General features: G+C 50.4%; 1 protein-coding gene across 1 annotated transcript; it reads left to right on the top strand.

Annotated features, from left to right (window-relative positions):
* Nucleotides 1–2,659: 2,659 nt before the first annotated feature.
* On the top strand, nt 2,660–8,205 carry slitrk5b (SLIT and NTRK-like family, member 5b). Its single transcript, XM_030343268.1, has 2 exons — nt 2,660–2,919; nt 3,358–8,205. Exon 2 carries the CDS (start codon nt 3,411–3,413, stop codon nt 5,988–5,990), a length of 2,580 nt encoding a protein of 859 aa, XP_030199128.1. The 5' UTR covers nt 2,660–2,919; nt 3,358–3,410; the 3' UTR covers nt 5,991–8,205.
* The last annotated feature ends 9,776 nt before the right edge of the window (nt 8,206–17,981 follow it).

The following is a 17,981-nucleotide window of genomic DNA, read 5'->3' as shown; positions in this document are numbered from 1 at the left end:
ATCAACAATAGCTCCTTACTAAACAAAACAACACAAATCCCAGAGCCCCACCTCCTCTAGACCTGACCAGACATTAGGACCCACATTCACTAGGGCAGTAAACAAAGGAGCAACAACGTCACAGAAAGCTGCGCCTTGTTTACTAACAAGTTAGCATCACAACCAATGTATGCTAATTTATGCTCGGCGCCGCTGGATGGGGAGAACGGCGCCGCGACTCTAAATAGAGCGGAGGTGGAGGATCCGCTGGAGGGGGGGCGGGCGCACACACTCTGTACCCTTAAGTCAGCGCTGGGGGGGGGCGGCTCTCTCCCGGGCGCTCGCCCCAGCCACTCGCGATGCGAGCGGAGACCGGCTGCAGAGTGGATGAGGGAGACGCAGCATAAATCCTCACTGCTGCGCAATGACGCGCGACGGCTGACGAGGCGTCGGTCATGTGGAGAGATGTCGCACGTCACTGTGCATCCCCCTTACCTTTTCATTGTGACTGCTACATCTCCTCCTATAAATACTGTAGTATACCTGCTGTAGAGGTACTGTGGGCCCACATCTCCTCCTATAAATACGGCAGTAGGCCTGCTATATTAGTACTGTGGTACATCTCCTCCTATAAGTAGGCCTGCTATAGTACTATGGTAGTAAGGTACTCTGGAACATCTTCTCATTTAAATGCAGTGGTATTCCTGCTGTAGAAGGCTACTGTGGTACTAAGGTACATCTCCGATAAATACTGTAGTACACCTGCTATAGTAGTACTGTGGTACTACTCTGGAACCTACTCCAATAAATACAGTAATGCTATAGTATAACTTGGGTACTGTGGTACATTCACTCCTTTACATACAGTGGTGTACCTGCTATGGCTGCTGTGGCACGCTGGTACATTTACTCCAATAAATGAGGTAGTATACTGTAGTAGTAGTATTGGGTACGGGTATGTACCAGAGTATACTCTGGTACTCCAATAGATACAGTGGTGTGCCTATAGTAGTATTATGGTACCAGGGTACTCTGATAGTAGTATGGTTGCATACAGACATCTCGCCCTGGTCGCTATGCTAAACTGACAGCACCCCCGTTGTAGCCTACATATCACGGTGATAAAGTGCATGAGTTTTATTATTTGAAGGAAACAAAATAAAGGTGACGCAACGCAAGACAAGGTGATGCAACGTCGACACAATCCTTTCTGCTGTGTTTCTCCGTGAAGGCCTCAGGTGCCGATGAAGTCATATAACGGGATAATTCAGCTTTTAATTAGCTCCCCGGAACCAGGCAGCCGCTGATTAGAGGGGAAATGATGTCTCCCCCGTGAATTCACATCCACAACAAACCCGCCGTCAACGGGAGGGCTGGACGGCGGGGGTGTGGTGGACACATGGGGGTGTGGTGGAAGCGTGAGCACGTGACTGTGTTCCACGCCACACTAATGTCAACGGCTGACATTTTCAATATTGTGGGACTCACGGCGTCTCACATCTCCAGGGATTTATCGAGAGGGAGGGAGGGGGGTTGGGGACGATATAATTCAAGTATCCCCGAACGGGAAGTGATCCCCAGACGCAGAGAGCATGTGTCGGATCCCATTGTCTTCCGCAGGGTCGCCCATAGAAGAGCTGTCACTAAGGGGCCCCTCGTTCCGAGTGAGGCGTCCACAAATAGCATCTGGAACGCGGATGGCTCGGCCGTACCATTCTGCGGTCTGGAGGGGTGCGTGGGAGAGCAGGTAAACAACCGTGATGCGCCGTGGAATTGAGGAGTCGTTGAGTCGGGGTTAGATAGATGTCACAACCTCTATAAGTGACCGTAACACTGAACACATCCGTTTAGTTTCTGTCTAATCGTTTAGTTTATTAGGAAGAAACACCTCAGACACCTCACATGAATGATTGACCGCTCTGTCAGGCAGACTCCGTCTCTGGTCAGAGGTAGATGAGTCCTGTTTTGGCGGGATTGGGTGGGCGTGTGAGACTACTCTCCGAGAGATGAAATGACTTGACATTCCTCCGACTCAAGAGCGCGAGCACTCCACGTAACTACACGCACGCGCGCTCCTATACGCACATTAAAACACAAACGCACGCGAACGGGCACAAACGCACACACACACACACACACACACACACACACACACACACACACACACACACACACACACACACACACACACACACACACACACACACACACACACAAACATTGGCGGTTGTGCGTTCGCCTTTCGTTCGTGTTTGCGTGTGCGCGAACGTTTAGAGCCTTTGGGTTTTCTCCGGGAGAGAGAGAGCGAGAGAGAGAGCGAGAGAGAGAGGGGTGGGGGGGGGAGAGCATGGAGAGAGAGAGAGAGAGAGAGAGAGAGAGAGAGAGAGAGAGAGAGAGAGAGAGAGAGAGAGAGAGAGAGAGAGAGAGAGAGAGAGAGAGAGAGAGAGAGAGAGGGAGAGAGGGAGGGAGGGAGGGAGGGAGGGAGGGAGGGAGGGAGGGAGGGAGGGAGGGAGGGAGGGAGGGAGGGAGGGAGAGAGCAAGTGGAGAGTGGCAGAGAGAGGGAGAGCAAGTGAAGAGAGAGAGAGAGAGAGAGAGAGAGAGAGAGAGAGAGAGAGAGAGAGAGAGAGAGAGAGAGAGAGAGAGAGAGAGAGAGAGAGAGAGAGAGAGAGAGAGAGAGAGAGAGAGAGAGAGAGAGAATAAGCAACTTTGTTACCAGGCATAGCAGTGCGTCTCCTCCGGCGGGGAGTGTTATAAAGAGGAGCGTTTGGCAGATATGGTTGATCAGCACTTCTCGGCTCCTGTGTGGCGGTGCGATGGAGACGCCACCCCGGCTTCGCGTCCTGATTCTCACTTCTTCTTCTTCAACGTTTGACGGATTTACGATGAACAGCGCGAGGAGACGGTTCACGAGGAGCGCGGCTCCTCCACAGTTCGCATGAGGTAGGCGCCTGACCCGGAGGAATTGAACAACGTCGCGTGGGATAATAACGTGCACGGGGAACCGGCTCTTCATGAGATGGACGGGCTCTGTTTTTATCCATTAGTAATTTGTTGATTTTTTAATTAAAAAATGCGATAATATTGCGGGCTATTATAACGTATTGCATATTGCACAACAAATCTGATTTTGCCTGTTCTAGCTATTAGTCTAAGTGCTGCGATTAATTAATAGACGTGCCTATTTTTCAGCCTCCACTAATTGGCTTAATTGTGTTGTTAATTTGGATTATCTGGCGGTTCTGCTTTAACCCATCGCCGTCTCACTACTGGAAGTTACTTCAGGGTGCATGCAAGACTTTGGGCTGGGCTGTTATCTATTGCATCACATCATTTATGTCGCCCTCCTTATCTTTCAACGAAGCTGTACTTTGTTCCCAGAGGAGACTGGCGACTCATCCCTCAGTGAACATCGTCCCCAGCAACGAGAAAACATGCATCCCTGGATTCTGCTTCTCTGTACGATTGCAACATCCATGAGCGTGGCGGAGATGTTCCAGAGCTACGGGGACACGTGTGAGCGTCTGTGTGCCTGCGAGGAGAAGGAGGACGTCCTCACCGTGGGCTGTGAGGCCCGCGGCATCGGGAGTCTCAGCGAGGTCCAGCCCGTGTACTACCCCACCTACCACCTCCTGCTCACCGGGAACCTGCTGAGCAAGCTCTCGGTCGACGACTTTGTGGCGTACACGGGCCTGACCATCCTGCACCTGGGCAGCAACGACATCTCGGAGGTGCAGCCGGGGGCCTTCAACGGCCTGCAGGGATTGAGACGGCTGCACCTCAACAACAACAAGATCGACGCGCTGAGAGAGGAGCTGTTCTACGGTCTGGAGAACCTGGAGTATCTGCAGTTGGACTACAACTACATCACGCACGTGGAGGCGGACTCCTTCAGCCGCCTGATGCACCTGGAGGTCCTGATCCTCAACGACAACCTCATCTCCTCGCTGCCCACCAACGTCTTCCAGCTGGTTCCCCTGACCCACCTGGACCTCCGGGGGAACCAGCTGAAGACGCTGCCGTACTCGGGGCTGCTGGAGCACATGACGGACGTGGTGGAGCTGCAGCTGGAGGAGAACCCCTGGAACTGCTCCTGCGAGCTGATCGCCCTGAAGACCTGGCTTGAGAGCATCTCGTACACGGCGCTGGTCGGGGACGTGGTCTGCGAGTTCCCCTTCCGGCTGCACGGCCGCGACGCCGATGAGCTCTCCAAGCAGGAGCTGTGTCCTCGCCGGGCCATCGCCGAGTACGAGATGCCCCGTCTGAGCAGCGATGCGTACCAGCGCACGCCTCCCGCCGCCGTCACCTCCCCCTTCACCTCCTCGGGCATCGCCCGCTCCTCCTCTAGGCCCACCAAAGGACCGCGGCAGTCGGGCAAATTAAAGTCGAAGCCCACCGCGCGAGTCCCGTCCAATAAGCCTCAGAATTACGGTCAAATTGTTTCATATCAGACTAAGTCCCCGGTGCCTTTAGATTGCCCCGCTGCCTGCACTTGTAATCTTCAAATATCAGACCTGGGCCTGAATGTTAATTGCCAAGAGAGGAAAGTAGAGCGGATCTCTGATTTAAATCCCAAGCCGTACAATCCTAAGAAGATGTATCTCACGGGGAACTACATCACAGTCGTCCGCAGGTCAGACTTCATCGAGGCGACCGGTCTGGATTTGCTCCATCTGGGAAACAATCGAATCGCTCACATACGTGACCGGGCGTTCGGCGACTTGAAGCACCTACGCCGGTTATACCTCAACGGCAACGTGATCGAACGCCTCACCGGCGACATCTTCTACGGCCTGGAGAGCATCCAGTTCTTGTACCTAGAATACAACGTCATCAAAGAGGTGGCCGTCAACACCTTCCAGCACGTCCCCAACCTCCAGCTGCTGTTCCTGAACAACAACCTGCTGAAGGCCTTGCCCGAGGGCGCCTTCACGGGCCTGACGCTCGCCCGGCTGAACCTGCGCAACAACCATCTCCGCTCGCTGCCCGTCAGCGGCGTGCTGGACCAGCTCTCCGCCCTGGTGCAGGTGGACCTCTTCGAGAACCCCTGGGACTGCTCCTGCTCCATCCTGGAGCTGCGTAGCTGGCTGGAGCAGCTCAGCACGGGCACCGTGGTCAACAACGTCATCTGCAGCTCCCCCAGGAAGCTGTCGGGGGAGGACATGCGGTACATCAAGACCACCAACTTCTGCCCCAACAACGCGTCCGCCGTGGCCCCCGCGGTCACGCCCTCGGAGGAGGCGTTCCCCGGCAGCACCGTCACCATAGAGACCTCGCTGGACTCGGACGCGCCGCGCGACGCCGTCCCCCTGTCGGTGCTCATCCTCGCCCTGCTCCTCATCTTCATAGCGTCGGTGTTCGTGGCGGCGGGGCTGTTCGCGGCCGTGAGGAAGAGGCACCAGAAGGCGCAGCACGAGCAGAACATGTCGGTGAATGCCTGCATCAGCTCGCTGAACATGGAGTACGGCCTGTACAAGAAGGCGGCCATCCCCAAGGTCCGGACCTCCGCCGGCCACGTGTACGAGTTCATCCCCCCCCCTGCCGAGCACGCCGCCCCTACCCCCGTCAGCCAACCCCTGGACACGTACCGGGATCTGGAGGGGTTAAACGGGCCCTTCCTGGGCGACGTCGACCACGAGGCGCTGAGCTCCGAGTACGGCAGCACCGCCACGGAGCCCCCCGTCATCAGACGCTGCTGCGGCCTCAAGGACGGGGCGTACTACCACAGGGACGCGTCGGAGACGGAACCCCGCGGCCCCCACTGCGGCACGCTGCCGTGCCGGCACAGCGAACACACATCCGCTCGCTACGACGCAGACTTTGATGCGAGGCCCCAGTGCACGCACCCCGAGAGAGTACAGCAGCAGACGATCCTGTACTGCTCCGCTCCCAGTACTGCGTACGCGGCCTCGGAGCCCAGCCGCAGCGAGTACTGGGAGCTGAAAGCCAAGCTGCACATTGATCCAGATTACCTTGAAGTGCTGGAGAAACACACGACTTATTCACAGTTCTAGCTTTGTAGAGGCGCGTGTGTGTGTGTGTGTGTGTGTGTGTGTGTGTGTGTGTGTGTGTGTGTGTGTGTGTGTGTGTGTGTGTGTGTGTGTGTGTGTGTGTGTGTGTGTGTGCGTGCGTGCGTGCCTGTGTGTGTGTGCGTGTGTGTGTGTAAAGCACGCTGTCTAGGATCCCCTGTGTAATATATGCCAATTATGTAAATTACATGAAATTGTGTTTTTATTGCAGATTTTTACCGTCATTCGGAATCACTTTGTTTGTGAACAGTAATTGTAAATAGATTCTTTGCTGAAAGCGGGATGGAGGGTATTTCTACTTAAGGCATACTTAACAGAGTAAAGGATACGGTCTTGGACCGGGAACCAACCACAATATTATTCCAAAGGCAGAAAGCTGGCATCAGGACAGACATCAATAAACGATCCAAAAAGACACCCCCTTCAGCGACTGAACTATGCAAACAAAAAATAAGCAGGCGAATATGTTCCGACACAAACAAGTTTGATCCGTCTCTGTGGTGAGCAGCCTGTCGATACTAACGATGTCAGCGCCGGGTGCCGGTGTACAAACCGCCTCTGAGGGCAGGAGGCGCTGGCCCGGAGGCACCGGGGTCAGCCTGCTGGCACGGGTCGGCCTCCTAAATGCATTACTTACTGTAGTGAACTGTTCTGGAATCAGTGGGCCGCTGTAGAACTCTGGGCGGACCGGCGTCTCATCACTGACCCTCCCTGATGGGGGAGGTCCGCTGGGGTCCCATGGGAGACGGCTTTCAGCTGAGGGGATGTGGGTGGTCTTAGATCGGTTGGCCTTGGGCCCCCACTCCATGCATATGTTTTTTATACAACATTATTTTTGTACTACAGTATATAACACTCATATGTATCTGTTTATCTCCCGTTTGATTTTGCACAGAAATGCACTATTGACTGTAACACGTTGACGATGAGATGTCACTTTCTTTGATGTAAAACACGATGAAGAGCAATCCCTCTGCAAAATTGTATAAAAATCAAATGATGACACATCTAAAAATAAATGAACACAGAACGTTGTTGCACTATGCAGTGATAGAACAAGGTGGTTTGTTGTCTGAGTATGTCTATACTATCCTCTATAATGCCCCAATAGAACCCTTATACATCCCGGATTTAATGCATCTTACATCTCATCTCTGAGGACACACAACTGGTACCTGGTAGCGTCGTTACACTGATTTAATTTCTCATTCAAAACATAAAAAGGGTGTGATTCAAAAAATATTAATTTTGCATTCTGCTCGGTTTGTGTGAGTGCATGACTGCAGCTGACTGTATCACTGTTCGGTCTTTGGTGCACAGTGTACGTGCAGAAATAGAATTGTACCCTCGTTCATGTTTGGTGCACGGTGAGCTCGTACACGTTAGCACTGAGCCCTTTGATGGCAGCCAGCAGCCCCAGGTCTATGCTATCTGAACCTCTGGTGTATTAACAGGACTGAACCATTAACGTGAGCGACGTTGCTTGTCTTCTTAATGCATCGGAGGATCCCGATCAGGAGTGGGTTAGAGTCACTCAGAGCTTCCCAACACTGGTGATGACTATGCTTTGTTTTGCAACACGAGCTGTTAGCTTTCTTGATGTAGAAAACCAGTCAGCAGCTTAGGTGTAAATAGTGACGCAACCACACACACACACACACACACACACACACACACACACACACACACACACACACACACACACACACACACACACACACACACGAGTGTTTTCATTTTCAGTACTTTCTCTCTCAGTTGAGGACTTTTACCATCCATTTGGTTCAGTATGTGAGTCACAAATTGGAGGCAATTTCATGCAGAATAAATGAGTTGTTGATGTAAGAATTCAAACACTCCTGATGAGAGATTACCAAACGTGCATTGTTCAACATATATTTTTATACAACAGAAAAGAAACTGGGGAAATCACTGTTATTTTTATCATTATCATTCCAATTATAATACCTACTATTATTCTGCTCTTTTCTGTTTGATCAATTGTAAATAGAACGCTGTTGTCATGTGAACTGATGGTCTTAAGCTCATGTTTTTGTTAGATTGCAGAAAGCAACACCTCACACAAACACGCACACGCACACACACACAAGGGGATAGCCAATGGAAATGGAAGATGTGAATTATTGTTTAAAACGGGTCCTGAGCTTTGTCCATTAAATTAATAAAACATATGAATTAACTTAAGTTTCATGTATGTTATTTAATTTGCATGCTGTGAAGTGAATCATTGGTGATGTGCTGTGAAGCGGCATTGGGAAATGATCGTCTTAGTGGCACCGTTAGGGTGAGATTAAATTTAAAGACGCCACAATAGACAGCATAATCTATTTGGTTAATCTTTAATAGTTTAGGGTTGAGTTTCCCATGTTTAGAGTGCTGTTGAATAGACAAGTACACTGCCATTTGGTTTAACTACTCACGTCACATTTGATTACAACATTTGAACAGCCCTCACTGCAGTTTCCTGTTGTGTTGTTCTACTGTCTCCCTGGTGTTGTGCGCTCCTGTGTGGAGGAATGCCGTTCCCTGGTGTGCTGTTGTGAGGTCTCTGGTGAGTTGCCTCTGGTGTGGAGTAACGGCTGTGATCTGACTGTAACTGTAGCCTACCATCTGAACCGGAGATGAGTTGGCCCACCGGGGAACGCCTACAGACACTCACAAAACAAATTCTATTCCTGGACCAGACGTGGCTTATTTTTTTTATTTTTTATCCGGAACCCCGTATCCATGGAAACGTCTAATTAGCTGTGTTTCAAAAAACATATCCTGTCTTGGAACAAGGGGGTGAAGAATAAGAACCAAAAGTGGGGCGTTGCGGCGCGTCAGTTGAAATATTGAACGCTTTGACAATGGCATATGGTTTTCCCAGCACCGCTTTCTTCCTCTAACATTTAACAGAGGTGAGGCTGTTTTTCCTCTCGTCCCAGCATCATTAGCCCACATAAAACACCTTTGATCCAGCCCGATCGCTGGTCTTACGATGCCTCACTGCTTGGAGATCTTTCGGATGAGCGCGGGGGGAAATTAGGGCATATCTACATTATGTAAGCTCCGGGAGAGATGTCATCCAGTCAGAAGACAGCGCTGTGCTCGCTCAGGCGACAGCGGCAACGATATGCTTACTGCGGATCAGCGTGGACGGACTGGCCGTTGAGTCACTCGGACCCCATGAGTCTCCGTCTCTGTTGCGCTCACGAGCGGGGAACTACGGCGGTCCGTCGCCATTAGTGACGCGTGCATCACGGCCCAGCGTTCGGACGTCCTAATGTGTTCCTGTGATTCTAAATCATGTTATCTCTTGCGCTGCCCAGTGTGTGTGTGTGTGTGTATGTGTGCGTGCGTGCGTGCGTGCGTGCGTGCGTGTGTGTGTGTGTGTATGTGCATACATTATTGACTTAGTTTATTCATGCATGTCTCAAGTCCATGCATACCAATCTGGAAGGATCTACATTCGTCCTCAACATTCGAATACTGCTGAAATGTTCCTTTGCAGAATGTCCTAGCGCAGTCATTCATGAATTAATGCTGTAATGAAACATGGAATTCATACACCTGTTCATTAAAGGTTCTGTAGGGAAGATATAAGACTAGCGCTATTACTGGAGTGTAATTTTGTAGAAGTGCCTCAGTGAGTGAAAGGCCCTGTGAGAATATCTGTTTTGAAAGTTGACTGCACCTTCCTCCAAATGAGCCAATTTAAATTTGTAGATCGCTCCTGGCTTATTTCTGATCAATCAGGGCTCCTCCTCCCTGATTGGTTCAAATAATTAATCTTCCCTGTCAATCATAGGTGCAGGAAACGCAGCATTTGAATCAACAGCAGAGAAACTGAGCGAGGGAGGGATTGAGAAGAGAGGGCGGAAAAACTATTTTGGGTCGTTTAGTTTTAAGGTCTCGCTCTCATCCACTCTTCTCCACTCTCTCTTTACAACTCCGGGGTCCTCCAGCCCCTTAAGAGAGACATGTGATGCACGCGTTTATGTTCAGCCTGCACCACTTAGTCACGGCTGGGTAGCGACTGTAGTTTCCGACGCACTTCCAGGAGAACACGGGCGGCCGGGGTGCCGGGATCATGACGGCGCTCCCAAGGTGGACGCGGATCTGCTGTATTTATTTTCCGGCGGGGGAAAGGCGAATCTGACACAGTAATATTTATAGGGGCTCATCCGGGCTTAGAGCTGCTGATGTGAGCGCGGCGCCTAAATCCCCTCCTTATCCTCTCTCATTTGTACATCTCACACTTAACATGTGAACTCCGCTCCGCGAGGGTAATAAACAACCGCTTGGATCCGCCCGGGCCCGGCCGCGATGCCCTGAGTGATGGCCCCTCAGAGAGGCTTGTTTCCCCGTAACCGTGGTGACGAACGCCAGGCCCGCCGACCGCGACGCCCTCAGTTGCCTAGCGGGGGAAACGCTCTCCCCGATCTCCCCGTCGCATCGGGGACAAATTAAATATATCGTGTCACTCCTAATGATCCGAGCGCATCTCTCCGCTAACGACCGCCTCAAGGTTGTTTTTGGGGGGAGTTTGAGAACGCGCCGGCCTGTGTCAGTCTGGGTGTGTTGGGCATGTGCCTCTGCTGCTGTGGCCACTCTGGGTGTCTGCTGCTGGCGTCGCCGCATTGCACAGCGGACGGTAATCCCTGACCCTGCGCGCGTGTCCGGCCCTTCCCCCCCAACGTGTGTCTCTCTCCAGCAAGTCAAGGACACAACCTCCCCCTCCGTCGCCGCTCCTTGGTCTCCGTCCCAGGCGCCTCTATCGCCGGCTGGCAGGCGGCTCGAACCGGGAGGCCGAGGGACAACAGAGAGGGGGATTATAGCTGAGGTCCATACGGGTGATCTGCAGCCCGCAGCTTGGATCTCGATAAGTGAATGTATGTTTTCTGTACAGCAGGGATTCTCTTTGGGAGGAAGGGTTTGTGTGTGTGTGTGTGTGTGTGTGTGTGTGTGTGTGTGTGTGTGTGTGTGTGTGTGTGTGTGTGTGTGTGTGTGTGTGTGTGTGTGTGTGTGTGTGCGTGTCTGTGTGTGTGTGTGTGTGTGTGTGTGTGTGTGTGTGTGTGTGTGTGTGTGACTGTGTCTGTGTCTGTGTCTGTGTGTGTGTATGTGTGTTTGCGTATTAAAACAAAAGGCTAATTCTAGTTTGTTGGGGTTGCGACGGAAAAAGAATAAATTGATAAAAAAAACATTCTGAAATGAAGAGATGTTTCCACGAAAACGCAATACGCATAAAGTATACGGGTGTTTGTTTGGCGTTCACACATTAAAAGTATTATACGATCATTCGCACGACGACAAAAAGAACATCGTGGCCACCTATCCCTGGATGATATTAGTATGAAATCATTAAAACCACAAATACATTTCTGCTCCGGTTGTGATCGTTTTAATCGTGTGTTTCCTCGAGGTTGAGACTCAAGGCTTCAGCCTGAGATTAATGCATCTTGGCTGACGCGCTTCTTCTTTGATGCATGAGTCAACAAGTGTTGTGTTCATGGAAGATGTGTGTGCGTCTATATATATGTCCTTATATCTAGAGAGATGTATATATAAGACCCAGGCTGCTCTGATGCAGCAGTCCATCCCTGGCCGTGCGTCCCTCCTGTGACCACCATCCCAGTGTGAGGAGGAGGAGGAGGACTGTCCTTCACCCCTCAAGTACAAAATGGATGAATTCCTGTTGTGACAGGGCGCTAAGATTGAAGACGGGGAATGGTGCTCACACCACATGTTGTGCTGCTCAGGGAACAGGGGCTCAGGTCCTGGTGATGTATGTCTAGTGACAGTCCAAGGCGTTTGTCGCACTAAAGCGTCGCAGCTTAAGGACTTCCTCTCGGGTCTACTAGAGTCCAGTTTATCTTCTGATTCCAAACCAAACAACAATCTGCTGGACGACTTGGCGGTTATTTCAACCAGCTCTATCCAAAGACCTGGCCTTGTCTGCACAGTTGACCCCTAAAATACATGTGAGTGGTTTCACCTTCAGCCCATTTTTAGTTTCAAGAAAAAACCAACAAGGTTTGTGAAATGTGTAATCTTTCTCCATCTTGGAGGCAGAGATCCGGAGCGATTCCCTCCCCTGTGTGTGGTCCTGTGATCTATGATATGTCTCTGACAGCGCAAACAACCTCCCCAGAACAGACTGAGGCTCCAGCATTGTCTGCAACCGGGGAAGGGGTAGAGAATGATGACAAATCCACCGACAAACAGACAAACACATTAATGAACACATTCATGAATAAATGAATCCACAAACGACAAACACAATTATGCAAATCAGGGGATATAGACCTAAAGAAATACATCAATACAAAAATGGACTTCTCCTGCTGGTGCGAGCGCATCGTTGGAGATGTTTCCTCTGCGGTGGTGTGGAGTTTGCAGCACATCATTAAGGACAAAGAGGAAAGCTTCCCCTAAAGAAGGCATCGGGCGCAGCCTTTCATTAGTTCTTTACCAACACAAAACACGTGTCCAATTGAAGTTATCTTCAAGTCTAATGAGCAAACAGAAGGCAAATTAAAGCATCTCCACTGAGCCTCGCTGCCGGCTAGTTCAGAAACTCGCAGTGAACTCATCTCAGGCCCTGCAGCAGTACTGCCTTATCCGCCTTCCACTCCCGATAAATCTGAACACGATCTCAGCCCAGACAAACGAGATGTCTTGTCAACAAAACTGAATTGTTGCCAACCGCTGTGTCTGTCTTTTTATACACTTTGTATACTTATATGAATGAGGACGAGTCGAGGCTGGCTTCCGTTGAATCCTACATATTGCTATTAATGTTGAGGCAGGCGATGCCGTGAAGTCGCTGCTCCACGCTCGTCAAGATCCAAATCATTCCGGATCGCTCGCGTCTTCAGGCGAGAATAACACACTTTGGTCGTATTCATGTCATCTGAAAGCACCGAGAACTATAAATGATTCAGCGCCTTCCCAGAGGCATCAGATGTAAACGTGACGACTGGTGTTTGCGTAGCGAGCTGAAACACCCCGGAAACCCCGCACGAGACGGACCCCAGAACCCGGCACGGAGGAGGCCAGGGTGGGTTTACGATTCGGCTTGATTGTATTTCCGGCACGTTTGTGGTTTTTTTTGCAATTATACGACTTTGCATTGCGCGCGTGTAATCCCGAATGAAGAATATATAGACTACATACAATGCCAGAACAAGCAGGATATATTTTAATGATGTTATTTGAAGTTTGCTTTAAGGGCTAGCTCCAGGGCAACATCTACTCTCCTCTGGTTTCCGTTGCCATCTGGAGATTCTGTCTGTTTTCGTAAGCATTATGTAATATTTATAGAGCGGCTTTACAAGGAATGCAAAGTGTTGTCGAAGTTCATCAGCAAGCCATTATAGCGCGGTCCTCAGAGGAACCAAGCTATCTGAGGAAATGCTAAAATAGCACCATTCCAGCACACCACAAGATATCAAGGCAGTATCTATTCTCTCTTCTCCCCCCTCTCTCTCCCTCTCTCTCTCTCTCTCTCTCTCTCTCTCTCTCTCTCTCTCTCTCTCTCTCTCTTTCTCTCTTTCTCTCTCTCTCTCTCTCTCTCTCTCTCTCTCTCTCTCTCTCTCTCTCTCTCTCTCTCTCTCTCTCTCTCTCTCTTTCTCCCTCTCTCTCTCTGTCTCTCTCTCTCTCTCTCTCTCTCGCTCTCTGACCTTCTAATCATCGTTTTTGCATTAGAGAATCATTCCTTATCTCAGAACGGCGGGGAGATTGCACCGCAGCCCAGAAGAAGATCATATTTGGGAAGTCTTTTGAGGTTATTTTCTCTACATTTCATGGCTCAGCGAGTCTCTCACGTCGTCCTCATCACGGCTCGTGACTAGATAAGGCTTCAAGGCCTCGCCGTCTGAAAGCACATTTTCATGTTTCCGTCGCTTCTCGTCTCCCAGGGTGCAACGTAAAGGACAGTGTGGCGCAGACACAACCCGGCCTTCACACGTTTACGTGTTTGTTTTCCCGCTCTCCTCCTCCTCCTCCTCCCTCCCCCCTGCCTCGCCGCTCCTAATTGATGGAATTCTTTAAAGATATCTCGGAGAGAGTCGCAGTGATGGAGCTGAAGACCCCATTAGCAACTCAGTGCAACTCCCTTATTAGATGAGCTGTTGTTGCGGCAGCAGCAGCGCGGCGGTCTGCGCTCGACGGCCCCGACGCGGCCAACAAGGCCGTCAGGAATTTCCATAACCTGCAGTGGAAAACAGCTCATGAATGTGATTAATATTCAAGCGCAGCACTTCAAAGCGCGCTGGATCCGATGCCGCCGTGCGTTGAGGACGTCTGACCACCGACCGCCTCCCGCCGCTCATTAGGGGCGCCGCGCTGAGGGCGCTGCACCATATACTATCGTCACGGCGACGGCTCTCCGACAACAAAGGTTCTTTCAAAAGTTTGCCGGTTGAAGTTGAAGGACGAGCGATGAACGATGATTTGTGGTCGTGGGGTCGTGGTGTGAGGTTGTTTCACTGCCTCGGCTCTGAGGAACATAGGGTCCTCCATCCATGCGTGCTACGCGGGTACAGACAGAAGGCGTCTCGAAGTGCTAAGCTCCAGCGTGTGGAGACATCGTCTTCGGCTGATGAAGACGTTAAACATTAACGCTGGGTTTCTTCTTCTGCCAGGCATCGTAGGAAATCACTCTTCCACACTGCTTTACAATACGAAATTCATAAGAATGGGAGATTAATTATTGAAACACCCACTCACATTTCCCAATGTTTGTAAATAATTCATGGCACATCCTGCCTTCTTGAAAGAATACCTGTCTTTGCCAGGAGGTTTGTGGAGTGTGTCGCCTTAATAAAGTCTGCAAACCACTAACGATTTGTCTGAATGAGGTCCCACATGACCCGACGGGAGGTTCTACAAAACAGGCAACTTTCGAAACATAACTCATTCCTTTCTTCCTCCTAATCAAAGGGAGAGGTGATCTCCAGGTTTTTATCTCCCCGTCCCCCAGGGGAGCACCCTCTCTCCCACTGGTCATTACACACTTTGCTCTTCCCTTTACCTGCCCGCTGGCCACTAGATCAAAGCAGCACTCCCTGGCTGCAGAACCATCAGGTTCTGGAGAGAGAGAGACTGCGTTGCCACGGCAACCTGTGTTTGTATGTCTTCACACCACGGCGATGGAAGGCAGGAGAGGCGATATCACAGGAACTGCAGTAATGCTGACCCCTCAGAGCTATTCCTGCAGCGGATCCTGTGACGTTATTTCAATTCATCCATCAATAATGAATCATGTTTTCGTCGTAGATAATAACCCAGGAGTATACTGTAATATATACCGTGTGTACGCAGAGCGGCATTAAGTACCCGCAGCCCAGGTTCTCAGCTGGGAACCGGAATGTATTTACGTTCCAATGCGCACATCGCACCACAAACAAAACCTGCTTCACCGTGCAGCCGCACACAGTGTGTCCCCCGCTCTCCCGAGACGAGGGAACATGCATCCCTTATACACAGGAGGACGCAGCATCAAATATTCAGCAGATTAGAGTGTCCATTGGAAGCCAAAGGATTCCCTGTATAATTAAAGGGTTGGGATTAGAGCTGAAATGAGGGCTAATCAGAGGCAGGGAGAGCTGATAAGCATTAAGAACTATTAAAAGCCTGCATGATTAGGGGTTCCCAACACTGCATTACTGCTCAGGAATGAGGTTAATCCCCTCCCTTCCTTCACAGTCAAATCCATTAAATATGCCGTGATGACAGATAGAATAATGACCGACTTGGCGGGGAGAAAAAACTTCCCAGACCCTGCAGCCTTTGGAGGAAAAAGGAAAAGTTATTAATTATTTGTCTATTCTTCCCCCCCCCCGAAATCATTATGTCCCTTTCATTTTTCATCCTCTTATTCCAGCTGCGTGCGTGTTGTTGGTTGTGGTGCGAGGGGCTGTGCTCTCATCCGCTGGGTTGGAATAACAGCACTTTGTCTTCATCTGGCTGTTGTTATGGGGGGGGGGGGGGGCTGAGCTGCTCCTCAATATCGCCTCCCTCAGGAGATATGTGTTGGAGACGAGGGGGCTGCCTGACCCGTCTCTGGGGGACAGCGACCTCCTGGGTCTCTCCTGGTCTCTCCTATATATCTCCAGGACTTCATGGAGTCATGTTCTTCTAGTCTCATCTTCTTCATGGATTAAGGTTCTTCATGTCTGCTGGTCTCTCCTGGTCTTCATGTCTGCTGGTCTCTCTCCTGGTCTCTCTTCTGGTCTCTCTCATTGCCTCCGCTGGTCTTCCTGTCTCCTGGTCTCCATGGTTTCCTGTGTTCTCCAGAGAGGGTATCTCCGTCTCTAGCGTGAGAGCCTTTTATTATTTGTATCACATCCTCTTCCTTCTTCCCATTCACGGAATGGCATGTTCTTCATTGACAAACACACACAGACACACTCAGAAAGACACACACACACGCACAAACACACACACACGCACAAACACACACACACACGCACACACACACACACACACCCGCACAAACACACACACACGCACACACACACACACACACACACACACGCACACACACACGTACACATAGGCACACGCAGACACACACAGACACACAAAGACGCACGCACACACGCAGGCAGACACACACAAGCACACGCACACACACAGGCACACAAACACACGCACGCACACACACACACACACACAGGCACACGCACGCACACACACACACACACACACACACACACACATAAGCAAACACACTCACACACACACACACACACACACACACACACACACACACACATAAGCAAACACACTCTCACACACACAGGCACAAACAGTGCCCCCTCTCTGCCAGGCCAAGCCAATGGGAACGCACTGTTAAGTGCATCTATTATTTATGAAAGGAACACAGAACATTGGAAGGATTTTATGTTTCTTTTTTGCTATTCTGTCGGCTGTCTTCGTCCTCCCAAGCTACTGCGTTTCTCATGTGGGCATTATCTAGACAAGATCCATTCATTCTTACAGAGAGGAGGGTGGTCTCTCCCTTGCTCTTCCTCCCTTTATCCTCCCCCATCTGCACTCCTCCCTCCCCCCTGCTCTCGCCCTCATTCTCCCTCATCTTCTGTCTCTTGTTCTCGTTCTCTCTCTGTATCTCTCTCTCTCTTTGTCCCTCTCTCTGTCTCTTTGTCTCTCTCCCTCTCTGTCTCTCTCTCTCTCTCTCTGTCTAATGTTTCTTGTTCTCTCTCTCTCTCTCTCTCTCTCTCTCTCTCTCTCTCTCTCTCTCTCTCTCTCTCTCTCTCTCTCTCTCTCTCTCTCTTTCTCTCATTCTCTATCTTGTTCTCTCTCTCTCTCTCTCTCTCTCTCTCTCTCTCTCTCTCTCTCTCTCTCTCTCTCTCTCTCTCTCTCTCTCTCTCTCTCTCTCTCTCTCTCTCTCTCTCTCTCCCTCCCTCCCTCCCAGGTTTGAGGGTTAGAGCAGGGAGAGGAATATAATTAGAAGTGCCCAGCTCCATTGTCGTTATGGGGATTAATCACCCAGCACCCTGACAACAGTTTATAAGGTGGTTTTTAGTCCTTTATATATCATATACTTTATAACGATAGATGCATGGGAAATGTAAAGGTCAGGACTTGGAAGCTACAGAGAGAATGCTCAGTGAATCTCTGTGTTCACAGCTCTTAGCCTGGCCCCTGTGAGCATAAGCGCTGCCCTCGGCCATCCAACAGCAACTCTTTGGAAAGTAAAATCAATATTATAATAATAATAGAGCTGGCCTGTTTCAAACATTATCGTTCTTGTGGTTGTTGAGCGTTCATGTTTGTTAACGAATCGTGTACGGAGCAAAGTTTAGTGTGGAAGTTTAGCCTGCAGGTCTTTTTTTATTAAACGGTAACGGCATTTTAATGAACACTCTTTGGGTTCCTTCAAGTTGACTTAACCCGGCACGATATTAAGAAGGATAACAAGGCGGTGAAATAAACAACAGATTATTT

This window comes from Gadus morhua, chromosome 20, assembly GCF_902167405.1.
Source record: "Gadus morhua chromosome 20, gadMor3.0, whole genome shotgun sequence".
Taxonomy (NCBI): Eukaryota; Metazoa; Chordata; class Actinopteri; order Gadiformes; family Gadidae; genus Gadus; species Gadus morhua.
Note: the sequence above shows the minus strand (reverse complement) of the source record. Positions and strands in the feature narration are given on the sequence as shown.